This window comes from Aspergillus niger, assembly GCF_000002855.4.
Source record: "Aspergillus niger supercontig An11".
NCBI classification, from domain to species: domain Eukaryota; kingdom Fungi; phylum Ascomycota; class Eurotiomycetes; order Eurotiales; family Aspergillaceae; genus Aspergillus; species Aspergillus niger.
The window spans coordinates 690533-713381 of record NT_166526.1 but is presented as its reverse complement, the minus strand read 5'-3'; the positions used below and the strand labels follow the sequence as shown (position 1 = coordinate 713381).

The window sequence follows — 22849 nt, the reverse complement described above, 5'->3', positions numbered from 1 at the left end:
TCGTATCCAGCATAGACTATTGTAGAGTATATAAAGTACTAAGATAAGATTGTATCTTCTAAGCTGCTTCCCTAGGATGTAGAAAGATGTCAGAGATTAATCAGAGAAAGAAAGAAAAATCTAAAAGTAAGAAAAGTATTTTATAAGCTATTAATCAGTGAAGTCAGAAAAGGACTGTAATTAATATAAAATATATTCAAGTAAATTCCTGATTCACTGGAATATTGAAGTCATAGGCGACGTGAATAAAGTAAAAGACTGTAATATCCAGAAAGTTAATTGGAAAGCTACCCAGATCTATACAGATACATTCTTCTAGACAGTCCCTTCCTAGCCACTAATACAAGTCAAACACAAGCTATGCACATCGCAACGCAAACCACCCGCCTCGCGTTCCCATATAATAATATGAACTAAGTGATTAAGAAAATAAAATAAGTATGCAGGTGGCGAGTAGGCAGGTAGGTAGTGTATCAACTCGCCCGCGAGTCAATACCTCAGATGCAACCTATACCCACCTACCCATCCTCCAGCCAGTCGACAATATAAAATCACCATACCATCATCATCACCAACACACCACTGCGGTATCAAGTCAAATCAGAAAATCCACCCCAGAATAATCCAAATCGCCACCGCAACTGTCACCACAATTCCCGCAACCTTTAACACCGCAACGGTATCACCCTGCCGCGCCATACGGGTTAAGCGACTCGCACTACCTTTCAGATTCGTGGAGAGGGAGGAGAAGACTTGATTCTAGACAGTTTATCAAGCGACTGTCAGCTTTCCATGACCACGTACACAATGCAGACATAGTTCCTCCCATACATAAGATCCACAAAGAAACTGATATATAAATAGAAGGAAAAAGGAATCAACGAACCGAATGATCCAACGTATCCTGATCCCTCGCATTATCATAGATATCAATCGTAACGGACTTCAGCGCGGAGACCTTCGACGAGAGGGAGTTAAGGAGCGCATTGTTTTGTCTATCAGAATATATCAGAAGATCATCCCAAAAGCCCCTCAATTCCTTTGCAGAGGGATAGTCAAGGGAGTGTGGGTGGATTTATCGTACTGTTCACGTTCGTAGGCGTCGGCCATTTTGCTTCAGTGGTGTCGCTTCTCGTCACTCGATACTCTGCTGATTCGTTTCTCGTTGATTATGGTGTGAAATATATCGTTGTATCGGTTACCTGATCCGCTTCTTCGACAGGGACTGGGGTGAGTTGGTTCTCCTTTTAATGTTGGCAAAGGGAAGTGATGGTTCCGTCCAGCCAGGTCGGGATGACGCTGTGGAGGCTGTGGGGAGATAGATGCATGTCACGTGATTGGCTCGATGGCTGGCCGGGTCGAGTGGAGCCGGGCTATTTTAGTATAGCTAGTTGGAGCGGCTAGGATAGATGCTGGGTGGATTAGGGGCTCAACCATGTCTAAATGAGGGACCGGTTTTACAACCTTTCTATAGAAGTACAGTTGACCATCATGCAGATATTAAATTACACACTGGTTACGAGGATTGACTGGAGTACTGGTGTCACAGAAATCTGTGAACCAATTGGAATATTCAGACTTCTATAACAAGGCATCGTTGATGCCGGACAGAAAACAATCGACAAACCCCAGACGCTATGCGAACAAAGAAACCCAAGACGAGAAGCTATGTCAGGCCCTACCCTACCATCGTGGAATATTCAACGGACCACTATATAAGTTGACACAACAAGTGTTCAAACGAGAAGAGAGGAGCTTCAATGGCTTCCTCTGTATACCCCTATATGCCCTGTGCATAGAAAATGAAGAGTCCACCACCAGGGGAGTAAAAAGAATGCGAGGATGACACAAGAAGTAAAGGCTAATATCAGTGTACAGAGTGTGGGAACCGACCAGACGTGGCACAAGGGGTATTTAGTGCGCTGCAATTGAGTCAACAGCAATAGAGGGAATCACCTGTCTGTTCCCCATCACCACATATCATCGTCATCATCGTCAAGCTGGACGTCGTCGCCAAATGTCGAGTGACCATACTGGTAATGTCCCGGACCATATGCATTTCCATTCTCGTAGCCGCCCTTGCTACTTTGCGAATGGGCGCCATAATGATCCTGCGCATCGTCGGTATATTCGTACATTTGAGGATCATCGTAGGAACTATCTGAATATTGTTGCTCCTGAGACTGTAGTTCGACGAACGGTTAGAACCTTCAATGACAATAGAGCAGCTTTGCAGAATACTGACCTCTTGATATCTTTGGTATTGTTGATACTCCTCTTGTTGCTTCTGCTGCTGCCGCTGCGCAGCGGAAGTAGCCAACATCATGTGCGGATGCATCTGCTGGACTTTCGCCAAGTAGGAGTACATAAAATTGCTGAGCAAGACCTGAGAGTACAGCGCGCGCCGAGGATTCGCAAGCTTGATGTGAGCCATCCGGTAAATCGCTCTTTCTTCTAGAATCGAAAACCGAGTCCAAGCGTAATCAACATCCGGCCGCAGTTCACGCACAGGCGGATCAGGTGATAGGTTTCGGGAAGCGCTTTTCTTGTGATGATGGTTGTGATGGCTACTGTCACCACTGCTCTTCTTCCTACTTCCGCCAAATATGGAGGAGAACAGTCCAGACTCCTTCTCTTTTTTCGACTCCCCGGAGGTCCGTCGCGCATTGTCTTTGCGACGCTCCTCTTCCAATTTGGGATCCAATCGATCCACTGCAACGCTTTCGCGGCCCCGCTGACTGGAATCGCTGGACGAAGGCAGAGCGTGCGCTGTCTCATGAACTTTGTCCACTAGCTTGGCCTTGAGTTTCTTAGAGTCACTGTCCTTGTCCTTCTTCTTCTCCTTATCTTTATCCTCGGATCCTAGCAGCCAGTGCCAACTGGATTTGCGGCCACCCTCTGAATCTTTTTTGTCTTTCGACTTCTTCGACTCTTTAGTTTCCTTCTCCTTCTCCTTCGAGTCGGCCTTGCGATCCTCGAAAGTTGGAATGTAGGACAGGCTGTCCGTTCGGGTGGTGTTTCCAGGAAGAGGCTGTGGGGTATTGGCGAAGTCATTGAAGGTGGGTGTGGTCTCCTTATGAGTGCGACTATTTACCGAGCGCTTACTTGAGCTTCGTTCCTGCATTCTATCTTGACCCATGGGTGCTTTCGGGGATGCATGTGACTGTGAGGTCGGTGTTGAAGGCGTGGTGGGAGTCCCAGGAGGAGGCGTTTCGATAATTTCGGGTATCTTTTGTTCTGACGGCGGAACATCCACCGTTGACCGTCCATTGGAGCTGATCCGTGAGTGCCATTGTCGTGAATGTGTTGGTGCGCTGGCCCTGTTCGACGGATCCGATGAGGCTGGATCATAGGAACGGTCGTTGGCTGGTTGTGATTGTTCCACCGCTTCGTCTACACTGGAGCTGGCTGTCGTCGTACTAGTTGTCGTACTAGGGGCCTGGGGTGCGCCTTGCGTCGACTTGGCCGCAGCTTGAGCTCGCGTGGAACTCGGTGTAGGGTCGGTGGACATTCGTGTCAGCCCCAAGACTGCTTGACCTCCAGACGAAGTAGTCGGCGAAATGATCTTCTCATCTGCATCCGAAGTCCTAGCCACGCGCTTCGAATACGGTGCCTTCTCGCCCTTCTTCAGACTTCCAGCCTTCCTATACTGTGTCCTTGTCGAGCGTCTGAGGCTGTGGCTTGGAGGTGCAGGCGGAAGGATAGGTTTATCGTCGTCGGTGGAAATGCCAAGTTTTTGGATCCCATCGAGGATGTTCGTTGCGTTGGGAACTCGCGGCTTTGAATCATTCACTATTGTTTCTAGTTCATGCAGATTGGGCCCTAACGAATCGCGTTTCGATTGGGAGCGTTTTCGTTCGAGTCGCTCGGCGCCATCTGTATATCCCTGAGAGGTGTCAATTTGCCTGGATAGCATGGACCGCTTCCGTCTCAAGCCCCCTATTGATCCTTCACGCTCCGGGCCCAAGGTAGAGAAGTCGACTGATTTCCGCTTAATCTGTTCTGTTTTACTCTCAAGGAAAGACTTGAACTCCTTCGGAGCAAGTTCCGGGTGCAAGCGGGCTGGAACCCAAAACAATCGCGATGCATCGTTTTCGTCGTCGGAGGGAGAGGGCGCTATGGATGGGACGGAGAAGCTTGGGAGATCGGGGTCATCCGTAGCAGCAACATCCATAGACATCCGCCGGATCGCGGCTAGATTGTTCAGCTCTTGTGCTACGGCGGCCGGGTCGGATTCATAATCGACGTCGTTCAAGGGAAAGGAGGTTGTGGCTGTGTCGGTAGATACGGGGGATGTGGTGGACGCGGGAGACGTCGGGCTACTTTCAGCGGACTTGGCCCCATGCGGCCATGGCTGCCCATTCGCTTGCCGATTATTGTGGTCATTCAGGTGATTTTGAACTTGTAGAGACTGTGGGGAGGTAGGAGATTCGCAGCCGGCGAGTTTTGTGGGAATTATAGTGATGGATTCGCTCAACGGGGAGGATATGAAACTGAGGCGTCGAGAATCTCGCTTGTCGTAATCATCATCGTACATATGACCAATGGCTTCGGTGACATGGTGACTAGGGTCACTGATCGACAGTTGAGGTACATGGCCTCTTTTCGTGGCATATCCTCCACCTGGCTCAGAGGGGCTCGGTGAAGCCTGAAACTCACGAGGTTATGTTTAGAGACAGTCCTTCAATAATACAATTGAAACAGGGGTTGGGAGGGTCCACAACGGATCACTCAACAGATGCTTTCTCGCCAGGTAAACCTTTCGGTAAGAATAGACTGAAGGCCGGGAGCAGCCTTAGGCTATTCCCAGAGTGTTGTTGTAGGCGAGGGGTACAACGGGGGGGAAATTTTTTGGGTAGAACGCGGACATAAAGAAAGCGACGCACCTGCATGAGAGCAAATTAACCGGGGGACCGGACAGGAAGACGCCCCGGGGTTGGCTAAGGATTAGGAAAGTCGCTTGGTGGTGAGGAGGTCAATGTACCACCAGGGCCGTAAGACAACGCAGAGAAAAGGTAGTCATGGAATCATGGGAGCGGGGAAGAAGCGTCGACGGAGAGGAGCAACCACCAGGGTGATGAGAGGAAAGAGAGGCGGGCGATGACGGCTAGGCATCCGGCGGCCGAAGATGCGATTTTGGCGGCGATGCAAACGAGAGAAGAGGTAGAAAAGAAATGGAAAGGAAGAGCGAGTGACGACGCTGAGGTGGGCGGTAGTTGTTCCTCGTTAGAAAGAGGATGGGGATGGGGGAGTTGGGAATTTGGGACAGTAAGTAGTAGTTCGGTGCTGGGACGAGAGGACCTGGAGAAGGTGGACGAGACGAGGGAAGGCCGCCGTGCTTTGGTTGGCTGGTCTGGCTGGGCTGGGCTGGCCGCGCTTTGGAGTGGTGGTCGGCCTTGAACAACACCGCAAGAGCAGGGGAAAAAAAAAAAAGGTAGGGTTATGACAAGTAATTCGAGAAAGACAGACTCTTTAGGCGAGAGATTATTCTATCACAGACCCATCGACGGCTTCATCGGGGATTCCGAGGCCTATGAACAGGAGGAGGAACCGAACTGTATACGCTCTCACACTTTCGCTCTCTCCACGGATGGATCGATCTTGGGCAGGAGATGCCCTCTTAGTCAGCACAATGCTCCACTGCTGATCAATCTTGATGGCAGGCCACAGTCCGTTCACTTCGAGAAATGTGACTCGATGGTTCTAGTAAAATACCCTGTTCAGTTCGTTTGGTTTTTCGTTCGGGCGATCGCTGATCAGCAGTACCCCGTGCTTTTTTTGGTGGACTCCAGTGATCGGTAGCACGGTCTTTGGAGCAAATCTTATCCAGTTCGCTAGGGCTCGGAGAACATGAATCGAGGAACTACCTGGCAGTGTGGACTGGCTATCCGAGAGCTGAGATTTTTTTTTTTATTGCACAAGGAGGGATTGTTACTCCACTGTTGGTTAGACTACCCTCACTCACGTATGCAAAGTCGATCCCTGTTCTTTATAGACTATCAGGGTGACTCCCGCCTCTAAATGCAGGCACTGGCAGTGAGATACCACGGAACACTTAAAGAGTAGTACTACAATGGAAGGACAAAGGAAAGATTGAAAGAGGAGAAGTTTAGAATCTACTGAATGACGACAACGAATCACGGGATGAGAGAAGGAGAAAATAAATTGAGGACAATGAAACACAATGAGCTTATCATTTGACGGCAGAATCCATGCACTGGATTTAATTCAGAAGGCTGAGCAATGTCAGGAAAGTCTATTGCATAAATTCTGTTGCTCGTCTTGTGGTAACCACCATGGCGGTGATGCGTCCGTCCCGGCATCCCATACATAGATCGACAGGGAGAACCGTCATTCACCAGCTGCAAAACCTTGTGCGGTTCCCCATATGCCTGCTGTCTAACTTACCTACAGATGATCGCCTGAGTCATTTCGTAATCTTCAGCTCAGACTCTCAGCTGACGTACTATCTTCCCTTCCATAGCCTCGTTCTCGCATTAGGAAAAGAGGGAGATTATCTGGCATGGAAGTGGCATGCCGCCGTTCTTCCAGAAAACCATAGAGAAAGAACAAGTCCGTCGCACAATGGACTCAATTTTCAATCGCACTGCTTCTCTGCCTTCTCGCGTGAGACCCGTCGCGAGTCTCGTGCCTGGTGTTCCTGACCTCTATTGGCCGAGCGGGCCTCATCCGATGACTTCGGGGATGTTGCTGAGGGGCTGGCTCCACGAGGTCCAATGGCCCAGAAGGACGGGTCCCGGTTGAGTTCAATCTGGTGCAGGAGAGTCTCCCGAGGAATGTACCGACCGCATCTAACTGTAATGCAATGAGCAAGGAACCTGAACGTCGCTGGGAGCTTGACTGCTGACGACTCCTTGACGCTCGTCGGAGCTTTCTGACGGCAGCCACCCGTTTCTTTATTCGCATTTATCCTCCCTTCCTCGCAAGGGATAGAAGCATATCCGCCAAGTAGCCGCTGCAATCATCTAAAACATGTCCAACCAATTCATCCTCGGCGCAGCAGCAATGAGGGAATATTCCATTTATGACTGTTATAAACCTAGAGTCCCAATAAAAAAAAAAAACAGCAAGAGGGAAGTCTTATGTATACCCAGAGGTGGTCCAACACTATCACACAAGCATATACCAAAAGCTAGAACCATCGCCAAAGAGAACACATACACAGGTGTAACTGTCCCGTTTTGTCACTTATCCGTTCAAAAGCCACCCCGAATCCGCTGGTCGGCCCAACAGGCAACTCCGGCGCTTACACTAGAAAGCCGACAGGAAAAAGCAAAGAGAGAACAAAAACTAAAGGGGGTGAGTCTTAAACGATGACAAGAGAGCTCAATACCAAACAAGAAAGGAACATCGAAGCATTCGTAAAGAGGAACAAGGCGTTAAAAGTGCTCGCATCGTCCAATATCATTCCGCGTGAGTCCAACTAGGACAAGCCGACTCCTAAGCAGTTTCGACATAGTTACTGAATAGCAATGATTAGTTTCATGGCCGAGGAAGACATGGTTTCTGCGAAACGCGGGCCTGCTTACCTTGGGAAAATGCCAACGCGACTCCCGATCCGCCCGGTCCACCAGTCCTCTTTCTTGTCAGTCCTCTTGAGGATGGTAATGATGTCTCCTTTCTTGAAACCCAAGTCACCTTCCTGGTCCGCATCAAAGGTGTACAGTGCTATGGCCTGGTCCTGGCGTAGAGCAGGAGCCGCCCCGGTCCGCTGTCCAAACACCGGTTTTGGAGCTGTGGGTCGGCTAGGCTTGCGGTCAGAATATACATAGTCCTCGTCGATTGGGGTGGTATTGCTCCGGCTGCGGTTGAAGGAGTCGTAATTGTCGGTGCGACCGCTGTACCGAGTAGTCGATGAACGGCTCAACCCTCCAGCAGGTCGATCATATATATCGTCTGCCCATGTATTCGCACGGCGGGGCCGGTCCCGGAAGTCATCTGAACCTGAGCCACTGAACCCAGTGCGGTCGCGCCGCGTTCCTTCGCCGTACGCCTCGCCCCTGCGGCCCTCCCAAACCACATCGTCATGGCTGTCATCATAAACGGGGATGTCGTTGTACATATCACTACCATTCCGGGAATTGCCGTAGAACGCACGCGAGTTCAATACGGTCAGGAGAGGATCCGCGCCCGGGGGAGGTCGAATGGTTCCGCTGAGGAGCTGGCGTGCCGAAACCCGGCTGTTGTACATCTTCTCGTTCGCATCCTTACGTTCCACCAGCATGCTTCCCTCCAGACTGACACCGGCAAAGAGACCCTTGGTCTTGGAGTATGAGAACACTGCCGCCACACCCTTTGTGCTAGCCGCACCAGCAGCTTCCGCGTTTCGTCCGACCGGTCCAGCAGCGATCGAAACGTTTCCACCTAGCGTCAGGGTCCCGACCTGCGAGAAGGTCCGGACGGCTGCGGCATCGTTCAAGATAAACACAAAGTCGGTTAACTCAAACCCAATCTGACCTCCGAACCCAGCACCAGCAGTGGCAATGGCCGACGGAGCAGACCAGGTTCCATCAGCTAGTCGAGCGACGACGACACCAGAACCGAACCGAGCTGAGCCCAAAAATCCAGCTTTCAGGACAGTAAGAACGGCGAGACCCTAGGGAAGAAACCGTGAGCGACGGTGCGACTTTCGAGCAACAGGCTCAGTATTGAATTTGCTAATTACCTTGGCTCCTGCCAAAATCTCCGGAGGAATCACTTTATCGGGCCCAAACGCTTGTCGTGGATCGACAAAGGAGGCGAGGATTTTGCCCGCCTTTCTACATTCGCCTGTCTGATTGTTAGTCGCAGCCGAACCACCTGTTTAAGAGAATTGCGGGGAAATTGGAACGAAAACGGCGCGGAACATACTTCCTAACGATGAAGGTAACGGATTGTGAATTCCGAGAGGCATTCTGGCTATGCTTGACGGAAACTGAGGGCGAAGAGAGGGTTAAGGAGAGGAATGGGGTAGGGAAAGAAGGAGTGGAAGGAGAGTGAAGGATGTTGATAGTAGGATGTTCTGCGAAGGCTGTTCGTCTCTATGGGAGCGACCGGAAGTGGAACCAGATGACGGCTGACACCAACTGCGATTCGCAAACGATAAGGCTCAATTATCTAAACTCTGCACCATCCACAATGACCCTGTACTGTTCGGTGACTGTGTAAATCGCTCTCTGAAGCTGTTCCTGTGCGATGAATAATATACTCATCTGACTCATGGAAAGTCCAGCAACCGTGGGAATCGAGGGGGCTGTACTCAACTCGGAGAGGGGACCTTCCGCAGGCGGCATTATTGAATACGGGGAGTGTGGCTGGGGCCGCTTCTACCAGCTTCTTCCCTCGGTCTTGTCTTGATAACTGTCCAGTTCACTCAGCTTAAAGTAGTATACAGAGGAGCCATTACAGAAGCATTCACATATTCCACCAGCTCTTTTGTGCCTGCTTTGTTTCATTCCCAGTGTTTACTAGTCCAGCCACACCTGGTAAGAAACCCGACCGGCTGGAACCTGAGGCCGCAAGAACGGCACAGCCACCGCCGAAACCCCGACGATCAGCGTGGTTCCCAGCCGACCGAGTCCTTAGTGACATCGCGTTTCGATTGGCCTGGACTTCAATCTGTTTGACTTTGATATTAACAAAGGCTTCTCGAAGCATGTCCCAATAATTTGGATAAGGCGTCATCAGTCGCCTTGAATTCCCAGACCCGCAAATGGCTACAGGTTCGATATGTTTACGTTGAGCTGCTCAATCATTTACTTACTAACCGCATCTCAGTGCGAATCTGCGTTTGTGGTGATGAGGGCACTGGCAAGTCCAGTCTCATCACCTCCCTTGTGAAGGGGGTGTTCGTCACAAACAAAATCCAGCCTATCCTACCTCAAATTACCATCCCTCCCACGATCGGTACCCCCGAGAATGTCACGACAACGACGGTGGTGGACACCTCCGCTCTTCCGCAGGAGCGCAATAATCTGGCCAGAGAGATCCGGAAGTCCAATGTAATCCTACTCGTATATTCGGACCATTACAGCTATGAGAGAGTCGCTCTATTCTGGTTACCATACTTTCGTTCTCTAGGGGTCAATGTCCCCGTGGTACTATGTGCGAACAAGTCCGATCTCGCCGCAGATCATACCGAGGCCCAGGTCATTGAGGAGGAAATGCTACCATTGATGGCGGAGTTCAAAGAAATCGACTCTTGCATCCGCACCAGCGCTCGTGAACATCGAAATGTCAACGAAGCCTTCTTTCTCTGTCAGAAAGCAGTGACTCATCCGATTGCGCCGTTGTTTGACTCCAAGGAATCCTCCCTAAAGCCGGCAGCCATTGCAGCGTTGCAGCGAATATTCTACCTCTGTGATAAGGATAGGGATGGTTATCTGTCTGATAAAGAGATCAAGGATTTTCAAATGAGATGCTTTGAGAAGCCATTGAGTGAGGAGGATTTGGTTCACATTAAGGAGACCATTCAGAGAACGCACCCTCATTCAGTGACACCCTCAGGCATCGATTGCCGCGGATTTTTGCAGCTGAACAAAATGTATGCGGAAAAGGGTCGACATGAGACTGTTTGGATTATCCTACGAGCCTTCCAATACACAGACAACCTATCGCTACAGGAGAACTTCCTTCACCCGAGGTTTGACGTACCCCCTTATGCGTCGGCTGAGCTTTCGCCAGAGGGATATCGATTCTTTGTGAACCTCTTCCTGCTTTCAGACAAGGATAACGATGGAGGCCTGAACGATGCTGAGCTAGCATCGTTGTTCGCGCCCACCCCGGGATTGCCTGCTTCATGGGCGGACGGTTCCTTCCCATCCTCTACCGTCCGCAACGAAGCTGGCCATGTCACGCTTCAAGGATGGCTTGCACAATGGAGTATGACTACTTTTACGTCGCCTAAAACAACATTGGAGTATCTGGCCTACCTGGGATTCGAGTCGTCCGACCGAAGCAATCCTTCTACAACAGCAGCCCTTAAAGTTACGCGACCGCGAAAGCGACGCAAGCGTCCTGGCCGTGTGGGCCGCAATGTTGTTCTTGGTCATGTCCTTGGAGCTGCAGGCTCAGGTAAATCTGCACTCCTCGACGCTTTCCTGTCCCGCGGATTCAGTACTACTTATCGTCCCACTATCCAGCCCCGAACTGCTGTGAACACGGTTGAGCTTCCGGGAGGGAAACAGTGCTACCTCATCCTCGATGAGCTCGGGGAACTGGAGCCTGCCCTCCTCGAGAATCAGGTAAAACTGCTGGACCAGTGCGATGTCATCGTGTACACGTATGACTCGTCAGATCCCGATTCCTTTGCATATATCCCAGCGCTGCGCGCCAAATATCCTCACTTGGAGGAGCTGCCTAGTGTGTTCATTGCTCTCAAGGCAGACTTGGATCGGACTACTCAGCGGGCTGAATATCAACCCCACGAATACACTGCTATGTTGAATATGCCGAGCCCTCCCCTTCATGTCAGTGCCACTTGGAGTTCCATCCAGGAGGTGTTTGTCCACATTGCAGAAGCGGCCATGGAGCCAAGTACGGCCTTCCCGCGGAGTGAGGAAGACGTGGAAGGCAAATGGATGGCATGGGGAATTGCTCTTGGAGCAGTGGTTTGTGCCGGAGCGGCGGCCGTCATGATTTGGCGGAGAGTTAGTGGAAGCGGAGTGTGATGGGGGAGGGACTCTCTTGTATTTCTGTGGAGTCAAATAGATACCCTTGAGTCTGTATGTTGGGACATTAGTGTGTGTTTGCCGGCAAATCGCCAGTTAACCGACTAGTAGTAAGAAGTAAACTATGCATAATGAACGGCCTAATTCCGGCTGGTGATCCACTCGTTCATTTCGACCTGCCATGTCGGCCACGAGAGTAGATTAGTCCCCAGAGAACCGGGGGCGGCACAACGTAAGAGTGATTGACTTTGGACTACGAGGACTAGTGTGGGTTTCTGGCGCCGTTAGCATTGGGGGGGAAAGACGAGGATTGACTGAAGCCTGGCAGATTGGCGGCCCCACGCGCCAACTTCGACCAACCCCGGAAATGGCCGCCCGCTCGCTCTTCTCTCTGGCTTCAAATCCCCGTCGCTCGATCCCCCCAGTTTATAAGGCCATTGCGCAAGGTCTTTTCTGGAGACTCTCCCCGCCTCCCTTTCTTCCTCATCTTCAACTCCGGGGTATTTAACCCAACGATATCCAGCTTCCTGCAAGTTCACAAGTGACCTCCCCGCGAGTCTCCGCTCCGATTGTCTCCCTCGTCCTACTAGCCAGCAGAGCGTTCGCCCATTTCCAGAGCCTCGGTCCCGCCCTCTTCCTTGCACGACAACGACAAACCTGCCTCCAGCCCTTCCATCGGAGCCAGTCCTCTCACAACCTAGGAACGTTACAAGCCACCCTGAGTGGCACCGTCAAGGGTGCTGCTCTTGGGGGGGAAGGGAATCCGCTACGACGATTGTCTGACAAGCCTATCGCGCATTCCTAGGCCCCTGTCACACCACCCTCCAAAATCCTTTTAATTTATTGCTGGTTGACCGGTGTGCCTGCTTGTGGTATCCGCAGCCATGTTGTAAGACTTGCCCTCCCAACCAAGCTGAAAGCCCGGTTATCAGCGTCCTTGGTCCCTTATCTCCGCCTCGTGGGCGCATCATAGGCCGGCCCTCAATTCCCTGGAGGGTCAACGAGCGCCACTACCTTTCAGCCCTATCTACATTTATTATGACGACTCTTTTGCGTCCCTTCACCTGGCTGACTCCTTGATCCAGCGTCCTTCCCCCACCTCCGCCTCGCTATACCGTCCCCGTCGCCTATGCGGCCGGGGCGTCGAATGGCATGGCGGTGCCAGTTGTAGAAACCAACAATATCATCAGCCATCCAGAGGGTGGCTGTTCCTTACAAGCCGGAGAAGGTGTGTTTCTGAAGGAGCGCATGTTCGCTCATGCACGTTGCCGCAAAGTTGCTTGGGTTTGCTGATTGACGGACTTTACGATAGGCACTTACCTCCTCAGAGATGACCTACACTTAGCCACCCCTCCTCCACATCCCTCCGAAGCTCCCGTCATGAATCCCAACCCACTTGCGACCGTTCCGGCGCCTCCGACATCAGGTGTCAAGCTCTCACTGGTTAGCATCGGTAGCCGGATTAAAACTCCTACACCCTCCGTGGATGGCGTAGGGGCAGCATCTTTATTTGGGGATGGCAATCCAGCTCTAGCGGCACCACCTGTCAAGGAAGGATTGAAGAGGAGAAAACCGAAGAACAATATCATCAAGAGCAGCTCGTCATTCGTCTCGCGGGTCATTACGCATGAGACGGCAACCAAGCGATTGAACGATCGGAATCCGGATGGTCTTTTTGCCTTTGCCAATATCAATCGTGCCTTCCAGTGGCTGGACCTTAGCGCTAAGCAGAAGGAAGAGCCCGTCACTAAGATCTTGTTCACCAAAGCGCACATGATAAGTCATGATATCAATGAGCTAACCAAGAGCACATCGCACATAGATGTTGTCATGGGTTCATCGGCTGGAGACATTATATGGTACGAGCCGATGTCTCAAAAGTACGCACGTATCAACAAGAACGGGGTCGTCAACAACTCTCCTGTGACGCATATAAAATGGATCCCCGGTTCAGAGAATCTGTTTATGGCCGCTCATGCCAACGGACAGTTGGTGGTGTACGACAAGGAGAAAGAAGACGCTCTTTTCGCACCAGAACTGGGCAGTCCATCGGCTGAAACGATGAAGTCGTCGTCAGGGCGATCACCATTGCAAATCCTGAAGTCGGTCAACTCGAGGAACCAGAAGACCAATCCGGTTGCGCTGTGGAAACTCGCCAACCAAAAAATCACGCAATTCGCCTTCTCTCCGGACCGCAGACACTTGGCTGTCGTCTTAGAAGATGGATCGTTACGAGTGATGGACTACTTGAAGGAAGAGTATGCTGCGACTGCTATTTCGCCACCTTGTCGGTATAGGAAAGGGTGGGCTAACGTCTTGCTAGGGTTCTGGATATCTTCCGCAGTTACTACGGCGGATTAATATGCGTCTGCTGGTCGCCAGACGGAAAATACATAGTAACTGGAGGCCAAGACGATCTTGTAACGATCTGGTCGTTGCCAGAGCGCAAGATCGTCGCACGCTGCCAGGGCCACAACTCCTGGGTCTCTGCGGTAGCTTTTGACCCATGGCGCTGCGACGACCGCACTTACAGGTTTGGTAGCGTTGGTGACGATTGTCGGTTGCTGCTATGGGATTTCAGCGTGGGCATGCTGCACCGGCCGAGAGTAGTACGTTTACCAACAATGATACGGATCCCTAGTGTTCTAACCCTTAAAACAGCATCAAGCCAACGCCCGCCAACGCACCAGCATGATCGTCTCGAACACTCAACATCTCAACCGCCACCGAGCAGACAGCGGAGGTAACCGAACGCGGTCTGATTCTCAGGAGACCGCAGATACCTATAACAGTTATGATCCGACCGTTCGTCATCCGGTGGAACCCAGAGCACGAACTGCCCTCTTACCACCGATCATGGTACCTCCCACCCCGTCCAGCCTGTTCCGCAAGTTTCAGCAAGGCTAACTAACTCGCGCAGTCCAAAATCGTAGGCGAAGACCCTATCTGCTGGTTAGGCTTCCAAGAAGACTCCATCATGACATCTTCACTCGAAGGTATTTCGCAGCCCGAACCCCTTTACGCAGAATTGTTCCTTAGAATATTGCTAACGACTTTATCTTCAATCAACCAGGCCACATTCGTACCTGGGATCGTCCCCGAGAAGGCATTAACGACAACTACAGTTATTCGCCGGCGATCAGTGCCAGCGCCACCGGGTCTGGTCGTGCTGACTCGATGATGGGATCACTGTGAACATTACTATTGAATTGGCCATTCATCAGTAGTTCACAGTCTCGTAGCTGCTCTGTAAATATGTATGTAATCAACTATCAAATGAGGAAATATACCCATAACGTCATATTTTATTCGGTAATTATTAGGAACTATTCTGATTAGCTGAGCATGTGCTATTGCCAAAAACACACGATAAGTGCACGGTAGCAGTACAGAGTAGTATTTACTGCAATGCATAAGATCTATCCAATCGACCTAGCTAGACAACAGCCACCTACTATTCTACTTGACTCGTAATACTGTCGGTATAGTATTCCTGCGAGAATCGCAAGTATCGGATTAGACCGAATTCCCCAATCAAGCAACTAAGTAATACTAGTACTCCTGTCCAACTCGATCTCAATCAACTTGACTCTCTACCTAATCGCATTAATTTCTAGAGTCTAAGTCTAGATACTAAATGGCCTAGTTCATGCTACGGTCACACCTACTTCCATGACCACCTCCTACTCCCAACTACATCTCTGTCATCCATTGAAATGAGACATATACCGGACTCATTTATTCCATCATTTACAGGTGTTACCCAAGTAGTCTTTATTAGTGGTTTGAGGGACAAAAAAAAAGCCACATTACACACTTACTTGTTGGGCTGTGAGATGCAGCCATTACAGTAAGTAGACTAATTCCATTAGTATGAGATTAGGCAGCCACTTACATATACTTACGTAGTAGATACTGTATGGAAACCGATTGCCTCTTCTGTAGTGCTTGGGGCGTGGTTCAATTGCATAACGAACTGGGCTGGGTGCATTGCGATATGTAGTATGTACTGCTAAGTATGGAATAACACAATCTAGTATACAGTGGGACAGGGTAACTACTAAGATGCGACGGAGTCTCCGGGACAGTGACTGCATGTAAATGACCTGTTCCGTTCGGTAGCACACAGTAAAATACTACCCAGCTGGTGGCTGGGTTGAAATTACTTCCCTTTGATTTGGTTTGAGGCGTTCAATAACTGCATGCTTGATGTACATATAAATATATTATGGGGTCTATTACTCTGGTCGGGATTTTTTGTGTTAATGCTGAGGTGTGTTCAGACAACTGTAGATAGACTAGCTTAATAGATAGTGTCTTTTGCCAGATTGAACCCCCTTGCTGGGAACTAAGGAGTTAGGTTTGCCTACGCCGACGTGCATGATCGCGAGTGCCGCGTTGGTGATGTATCATATTAATCATCGGCAATAAAGGAAAGTAAAAAAAAAAAAAAAAAAAAAAAAAAAAAAAAAAAAAAAAAAAAAAAAAGAAAAAAGAAAAAGGGAAAAATGCATGGTTATAATGTTGTATTAAATGATTGTGGAGAGCGAGAGAAGGTTTAACAGTGCCGTATTGAAATCCATTTCCATCTGCGCATTTAAACTATGTATCATCAAGGGAAACCACATAATGTACCAATATCACGTCACTCGTGGAAAGATGTCAAAGATAGACAATAAGAAAGGAACGAGGGGAAGGGAAAGGAAAGCGGGGGGAGGGAAAAGGTGTGAGGGGAAGTGAAGAAAAGAGAAAAGAAAAAGGTCAAGTAGCAGATAGTACTACACTCATCGCTGAAACATGAAGCTGCGTCGGTTGGCCTGCATGTCATGTCCTAATTTTGGAGTCCGTCATTCGAGAGAAACGAGGTTACGAGGGTCGCAGTCGTGTCGTGCGGGTTGGTTCGATTCGGATTTATCGATCGCTTCGCTGACCGGCTTGTGCGACTTCGAAGTGCCTGTTTCTTTCACTTACAGAATCTCGGCAATTACGCCCATTGCGAGCGCACCGATCACGGCGGCGGAGCCAGGAAGCGTGCCCGTGTACGCGGCAGATCCGGCAGATGAGGAGGTAGACGCAGCAGCTGTGTGGGTGGCGCTGGTGGTGGCTGAAGCTGTAGGTAAGGCAAAGAGAACACGGTTAGAGACCCGTCTACTTCACATCCTGTACGTACTCACCCGGTGTTTTGGAGGCGGAGGGAGTGGTGCTAGATGGTGGTGAAGTAGTCTGGTGGTTGATGCAGGGGCGGGAAGTGGTTTTTGTGATGGTGGTGCTGGTACGTGGGCGGATACATGGTGATGGTGATGGTGAAGATGATGATAATTGTGATGATGATGATGATGATGATGATGATGATGATGATAAAATAGAATTTTCCTTACTTGTTTCAGCCTTGCCAACCTTGGTCACATTGAACTGCTGCGACTGGCTCAGGATGCCGGTGTTATGGGTGGTATTGGATTCGGCGTTGAGTTGGTAGCCATTACTATGCGCATTTGTTAGGGTCGTACGACATATGCCATAACAAGGCGGCTGGGCCGCTTGAAGATACATACGCAACCGGAATTCCGACGACCTTGTCAACGGTGTATTTGCTATCCGATGTCTTGACATTGGCGATCTTTTTGCTGACGGTGGGCTGGCTGTTCATGTTGACCAGCATGATGGTGAAGTTCGAAGGGTCAGATCTGATCCGAAGACATGATTTAGTTGTGTGTAACCGTCAATGAGCCCGTGTTCACTTACGCCACAGTCGTCCACTTAATGGTGTAGGGCTTGCTGAAGTCCACCTGGTCGCCATTTTGAGGCTGGGTGATGGTGATGGCTAGACATGCTGATGTTAGTCCAGAGCAGATGATCCAGAATCAAGGGAACACGTACCCAGCGCTGTAACGGCGAACGCCATCATCGAGATAACAATGTTCAAGAAACGCATTTTGATGGTCTATGTTAAACGACTGAAGCTGTCCAAAGGGAAGAACTTGACGTCTTAAGCGGGGTAATAGCGATAGTAGGGCTAACGAGCGGTTTTGGTTCGTTGGATATCTTATGTCTTAATGGATTGATGTGTTCGATGGGCTGGGTCGAGGGGGCTTTATAAGTGTATGGGTCGAAGATACACCGCAACGAGCCACCTCATGGCAAGGGTCCATCATCGCCGATATCTGCCTGCTTGGGCCGCGTTTGACCCTTCTTACTTTTCCTGGTACCCCTGTGCTTCCTTGTAACACCAATCGATAGGAAGAGAGAAAGGCAAGTAACAGATGAAGGAAAGCCAAAAGTCGTCTATTTCGGGCACGCCTGGTGCCAAGGGTCTGGCGTGCATGCGAGGGGGGCTGCAGATGATCTGTTCGCCTCCTCGAACCTTCAGTCCTGTACTCCCGATATCCTTCTCTAGGGAGGCTCCAGGAGTTTTGATATGCATGGGACGCGCCTAGTGGGCAGATCTTGACGGCAACTGCATGGTAAAACTCAATAACCGTCTACCCAGACTAAAGGAGGATCCGCGCCCGGCAAAGATAGGGCACCTCGTGTTGCAGGGCGTGCTCTCCCCCTCGAAGGAGAACGAGGATAGCCCCTCCTTTCCGCCTTTCGGGTTTATGACGTTTTGTTTCACCAGCAGGGGCTCCCATGACGGTGCGCCGGATTGGTTTTCAGTCAAAGATTAGCTTAAAGCGCAACAATAATGTCGGATAGTCATGGAAGGAAGCTTGTGCATTTTACAGAAGGTTTCGAGACGCTAGTGCTGCAAGCTACTCAGCACAGGCTGCATAGTATGCAAATGTTTCACTAGTGCTAACTGAAAATGAGTGATCTGGACCCGACAGCATGTTGGCCCTCCAGATAATATGAAAGCCACCAAACAATCGAGACGGTGAGAATCAGTGATGGCATTAGATTCAACCTTGTATGTGGATGACGCGTGTTGGATTTTGGTGAAACAAGCATATCCGAGATTTCATCTGATGATCCGTCGACTGTTATTGTGCGATCCTGGACTCTGGAAGAGAAAAGTCAACGATAATTGTCCTGTAAGTGTGCATATACGCATGTTAAATTGGGAAACACCGCTTACTGCTCTCCCGCTCCTTTGCTGCCGGAGATGGACAGCGGTAGATAATCACGTCGTACACATCACACCGCACAGCTATGGCGGGTACTGGATAGGTCATATCGTGGCGACGCACGAACTCACCTATTGAATTTTGCTTCCTTCCTGTTAGAGTCTGTCTGAACGCGTGTTTGTACGTGTGTGTCAAGGATAATCAGAGGACTGCACGACCAACAATTGTGCGTCAGACATGCTAATTATAGCTGAGGATGGGCGTTCCAGAGAGTATCCGCCATGGGGTACTGAGTAGAATCAGTTTGGATACGCAGAGCAAGGGAGCTCGACGATTTGAGGTGCAGCGGTTGCCATACTCTCGATATGGTCTCTAGAACTCAAGGTATAACGGTATTTGATGAATGGAAGGTAGGCTAGCCGCACATCCAAGAAGAAATTGTTGACAGAGAAAAGAGACAAACAGACATGTGACCACCTGCTACATCACCTGTCAAGAGGAAGTTTCCCGCTTTGAACATCTCCATTATCGATCAGTCTTAGCTTTCTCAAATTGTACTCAATTGACCCATGCATCTCAACCCATGGACGAATCATTCAATCTTCCATGGGTAGAATTGATGCTGATTGTGGGATATGGTATGCCTTGTTTGAAAGTTATTGAGGTACGGTTTCTCTCTGTATGGCAGTGAGGCGGCATGCCAGCTCAAAGAGCTTTATATGGGCACCAGAGATACTAATCATCTTCGTTAAAGCTCGCGGCCCAATATTTTGCTACATGGTTTCTCGTGTCTTTCACCTCTAGCACAGACAAGATGCCACCCTTTCAGATAGTTGCACAATGTCTCTTTCGGTGCTTCCAGACTGGGTTTGCGCCGTCTATAGAGATGAAAGAGCCCGACGTATATGAATTTATTGCATTCATCTAACTAGTTCTGCATCCTGCACATCTTATTTACGCTCTTCCATGCTTAGCATCAAGAGCTAGAATTTGGGTCTAGCAAAAGTACCGGGCTTATGCACTCGAAGGCCGAACACCATATCCTCCAGTGTTCAAGCTAATCCTGGGTAACACGCGCGAGCAGTCTCCACTCCAATAAGCCTGTGACCCATCAGTACCCCGGAATTCTTGGAGGCTCCGTGACGCCGGTATTTATGCGTCCTAGCTGCGGGAGCTCGTGTCAGCTTGCCGATGTGCTGACGCTAATAAGTCCATTGATACATACTAGGGATGTGGAAAGTCATCTAGGCAGGCTTCAGATAAGTGGCTAAACGAGTTTATTCAGAAATGGGTGACAGGCTGGTCGGGAATAAAACAGCAGTCTTGTCAGATGGACAAGAGATGGTGTTGAATCTTCCCGCCATACTTGGGTTCTCGCCGGGGCTTTGTGACTCACTACCTTCACGATCTCTTCATGATCTACCTCACAATGCCCACGCCGAACGAGCTCGAAACAGGTAAAGGTTGAGTAGCAATTACTGGAATTAGCGAATTGCTACATCCAACAGCCAAAATGGGCATTGTCGGCGTTAAGGCAATTGATTCAAAAATGTGAGAAGCAGCCTACCCACATTTTCGTCTATTATTGAGGTATCATGGCAGTGAGTCTGGAAATCACTCTATGTGGAAATACGCCAGCTAAAGTTTTATCATCGCTAGCAGTCAGTTCGCGCTATAAACACAGCCACGAACGACCAAGAATGGCTAGGTTCGGACTCAGACCAACATACACTGTTCCAGGCCTTCTCTGGAAATGCTGTTATGATTTCATCGGATTCTACACATTATAAGGTTGCGCATATGCCTTGTATACAAGGTGATAAATGCTGAGACGTTAAGAGCAACAACAGGACTGCAGGCGCAGCATGGCGGGCTAGATAGATCGAATGAATACACTTCAAGTTGCACGGCCCTACTATTTGTATAATAGTAACTTGGCTGTTATCCATATGTGATGCGAGACAGGCAGTGGGGCAGCTACGAGGCAGGGACCAAGGGGTCCCGATCTGACACGTTTTGAGATGCATTTGCGCAGGAATCTAGGGGTATGCCTCCACGAGGACGCGCGCGATACTGGTACGCACCTTTGATCCTATAACCCCTCGCATACATCGGTATGTTTCCCGTGAAGCTGGACCTTGATACATGTAGCTCATGTCTGAAAATGGTCAACTAACGGCGGACTGAGGCCCTCTTACCTAGTACGCATCCCTTCGTGGTCACATTCCTCGGAACTCCATCACACCCATGGGAGGAAATTGTGCTACACAAACCAAGTTCGAGGATTCCTCACCCTTGCAAACATTACTAGGAACAGCCTAAAAGCCAGTATGAACAATGAAGGGGATTCCAACAAGCGCAATGTTCCCACAATTGTCCAATAGTGCGGCATACACTGTATTGCCTCTTCCACAACAGAGTTGCTTGCGAATATGGCTTGCCAAATGAATGCGGCCGTCCACGGTTTAGCTATGTGTGCTGGGCTCAGTCCAGGCAGTTCATTCGCTATGCCTCATCGGCATATCATATTTCGTGATCAAGCGGGCTTTTTCGGTATATAAACCAAGGCCTGTTCACTTGGTCTTCGGTTATGCGGTTCTCATTCACATCCCAGTCGACCCTTGTTTCTGCTGTTTTTCGCTTGTTGCTCCTTTTAAGTCTGGTTTAGTCGGTGTTTTTGAGTATTCAGAGCAGTCATCAACCAGCCTGCGTCATCATGAAGGCCCAAACAGCGGCAATTATCCTGTCGTTCTGCAGCTCTATTCTCGCTGTCCCTGTCCACAACCCGGATGCTAAACGGGCTGCTTATCCGAGTAGCCAGCCCCAATGGCCCACCGATCCTTTCGGGAGCGGATTCCCCTTTTCTTTTGGTTCCTACGGGAATAAGGAACAGGCTCCTGGCAGCAGCAGCATAGCCACTCCTTCGGGCACCCCATTTAGCCTCCCGTCAGGGGCTTCCAGCGGAGTCCCACGGCCTGTCGCGACTCCCGCTCCTAACCAGCTCGTCCATGGGCCCTTTTCTGTCAACGCTCCCCCAGCCAATGGGGTCGCTTCCAGGCCCACGGAAACCTCAGTGAGCGCTCCGGCCGGACAAGTTGCTGGCGCTGGACGACCTCAAAGCCAGTCCTCCCAGGGATTCCCGCCATACGGGCAAACCGAAGGTGTGTCACCTAGCGGCGGTCTTTCTGGAGGCCCGCCCTCGGAGGGTTCTGCCCCGAGCAGCCAAGACCCCGGTAGCATCGATACAAGCTCTGCTTACGAAGATGGATATTATGTGGGATACACCCCAACTGGCCACACGTCTGCTCCTTCCAATAGTGAGCCTACTAGCAGTCCTGGTGGCCAGACTGGCCAGTACCCAGGCGCTCAACACACTGGTGTTCCTGGAGGTCAGCAATCTCAGGGCTACCCTTCGAGCGGACAGTACCCTGGTGAGTCTAGTACAACGCCTTTCGGGGGTCATTCTCAGAGTACAAGTGGCCAGTACCCGTATGGCCAATCTACTGGAGCTCCTTCTGAAGGAGGATACACTCCTAGTGGTTCCACGACTGGTGGACAATATCCTGGTTCTGGCTCCGGATCTGTGTACCCAGGTGAACAATCAACAGGACCATTTGGCAACAGCTACCCCAGTGAACAGTCGAGCGAGCCCTCAACCAACGGCTACCCTAGCACTGGCCACTCAACGAGTTCTTACCCCAGTACCGGATACTCTGGAGGCTCTTCTTCTGGAGCTACCTACCCTTCATCTGGGCACTCCGCAGGGACTTATCCTAGCTCTGGCCAGTTCAAGAGCCCCTCCCAGGGCACCTATCCTTCCACTGGGCAGTCAACGGGCTCCTTTCCTGGCTCGGGACTTTCTGGAAGTACTTCGGGAGCCAGCTATCCTTCGTCGGAGCATTCGACGGGCAGCTACCCTGTTGCGGGGTCTTCCCAGGGCCCTTCCAGCGGCGCTAGTTTCCCTTCCACTGGCCACTCCGCGAGCACCTTCCCTGGAACTGGGTATTCGGAAGGCACTGGAGCTGGAAGCACCTACCCATCCTCCGGACACTCCACGGGCAGCATCCCTAGCTCTGGATATTCTGAGGGTCGTCCTTCCACTGGAGCTGGCTATCCTGC

General features: G+C 50.4%; 9 protein-coding genes across 9 annotated transcripts; 4 read left to right on the top strand and 5 right to left on the bottom strand.

Moving 5' to 3' along the window:
• Nucleotides 1-86: 86 nt before the first annotated feature.
• On the top strand, nucleotides 87-417 carry An11g02790 (hypothetical protein; the record flags this gene model as incomplete). The annotated part of the gene is made up of 2 exons (XM_059750141.1): nucleotides 87-126; nucleotides 320-417. The coding sequence occupies 2 exons, from the start codon at nucleotides 87-89 to the stop codon at nucleotides 415-417; spliced, it is 138 nt and encodes a 45-aa protein (XP_059606320.1).
• Nucleotides 418-600: 183 nt separating this feature from the next.
• Nucleotides 601-1110, bottom strand: An11g02785 (uncharacterized protein; the record flags this gene model as incomplete). Its single annotated transcript, XM_001394243.3, has 3 exons — nucleotides 601-759; nucleotides 887-995; nucleotides 1085-1110. The coding sequence occupies 3 exons, from the start codon at nucleotides 1108-1110 to the stop codon at nucleotides 601-603; spliced, it is 294 nt and encodes a 97-aa protein (XP_001394280.1).
• An 860-nt stretch (nucleotides 1111-1970) lies between these two features.
• An11g02780 (uncharacterized protein) lies at nucleotides 1971-4892 on the bottom strand (the record flags this gene model as incomplete). Its single annotated transcript, XM_059750140.1, has 3 exons — nucleotides 1971-2183; nucleotides 2246-4648; nucleotides 4887-4892. The coding sequence occupies 3 exons, from the start codon at nucleotides 4890-4892 to the stop codon at nucleotides 1971-1973; spliced, it is 2622 nt and encodes an 873-aa protein (XP_059606319.1).
• A 2569-nt stretch (nucleotides 4893-7461) lies between these two features.
• On the bottom strand, nucleotides 7462-8914 carry An11g02770 (uncharacterized protein; the record flags this gene model as incomplete). Its single annotated transcript, XM_001394241.3, has 4 exons — nucleotides 7462-7483; nucleotides 7551-8617; nucleotides 8687-8790; nucleotides 8872-8914. The coding sequence occupies 4 exons, from the start codon at nucleotides 8912-8914 to the stop codon at nucleotides 7462-7464; spliced, it is 1236 nt and encodes a 411-aa protein (XP_001394278.1).
• Nucleotides 8915-9712: 798 nt separating this feature from the next.
• Nucleotides 9713-11669, top strand: An11g02760 (uncharacterized protein; the record flags this gene model as incomplete). Its single annotated transcript, XM_001394240.3, has 2 exons — nucleotides 9713-9722; nucleotides 9778-11669. 2 exons carry the CDS (start codon nucleotides 9713-9715, stop codon nucleotides 11667-11669), a joined length of 1902 nt encoding a protein of 633 aa, XP_001394277.1.
• Nucleotides 11670-12553: 884 nt separating this feature from the next.
• Nucleotides 12554-14864, top strand: An11g02750 (uncharacterized protein; the record flags this gene model as incomplete). The annotated part of the gene is made up of 7 exons (XM_001394239.3): nucleotides 12554-12558; nucleotides 12755-12897; nucleotides 12982-13927; nucleotides 13993-14278; nucleotides 14331-14528; nucleotides 14590-14665; nucleotides 14743-14864. 7 exons carry the CDS (start codon nucleotides 12554-12556, stop codon nucleotides 14862-14864), a joined length of 1776 nt encoding a protein of 591 aa, XP_001394276.1.
• Nucleotides 14865-15249: 385 nt separating this feature from the next.
• An11g02740 (hypothetical protein) lies at nucleotides 15250-15660 on the bottom strand (the record flags this gene model as incomplete). The annotated part of the gene is made up of 3 exons (XM_059750139.1): nucleotides 15250-15266; nucleotides 15491-15528; nucleotides 15575-15660. The coding sequence occupies 3 exons, from the start codon at nucleotides 15658-15660 to the stop codon at nucleotides 15250-15252; spliced, it is 141 nt and encodes a 46-aa protein (XP_059606318.1).
• A 976-nt stretch (nucleotides 15661-16636) lies between these two features.
• On the bottom strand, nucleotides 16637-17601 carry An11g02730 (uncharacterized protein; the record flags this gene model as incomplete). The annotated part of the gene is made up of 5 exons (XM_059750138.1): nucleotides 16637-16779; nucleotides 16844-17151; nucleotides 17222-17353; nucleotides 17412-17499; nucleotides 17547-17601. The coding sequence occupies 5 exons, from the start codon at nucleotides 17599-17601 to the stop codon at nucleotides 16637-16639; spliced, it is 726 nt and encodes a 241-aa protein (XP_059606317.1).
• A 3845-nt stretch (nucleotides 17602-21446) lies between these two features.
• Nucleotides 21447-22848, top strand: An11g02720 (uncharacterized protein; the record flags this gene model as incomplete). Its single annotated transcript, XM_059750137.1, has 1 exon — nucleotides 21447-22848. A coding segment is annotated over one exon (1402 nt), but the record flags the coding sequence as incomplete, so codon positions are not given.
• Nucleotide 22849: the final 1 nt, after the last annotated feature.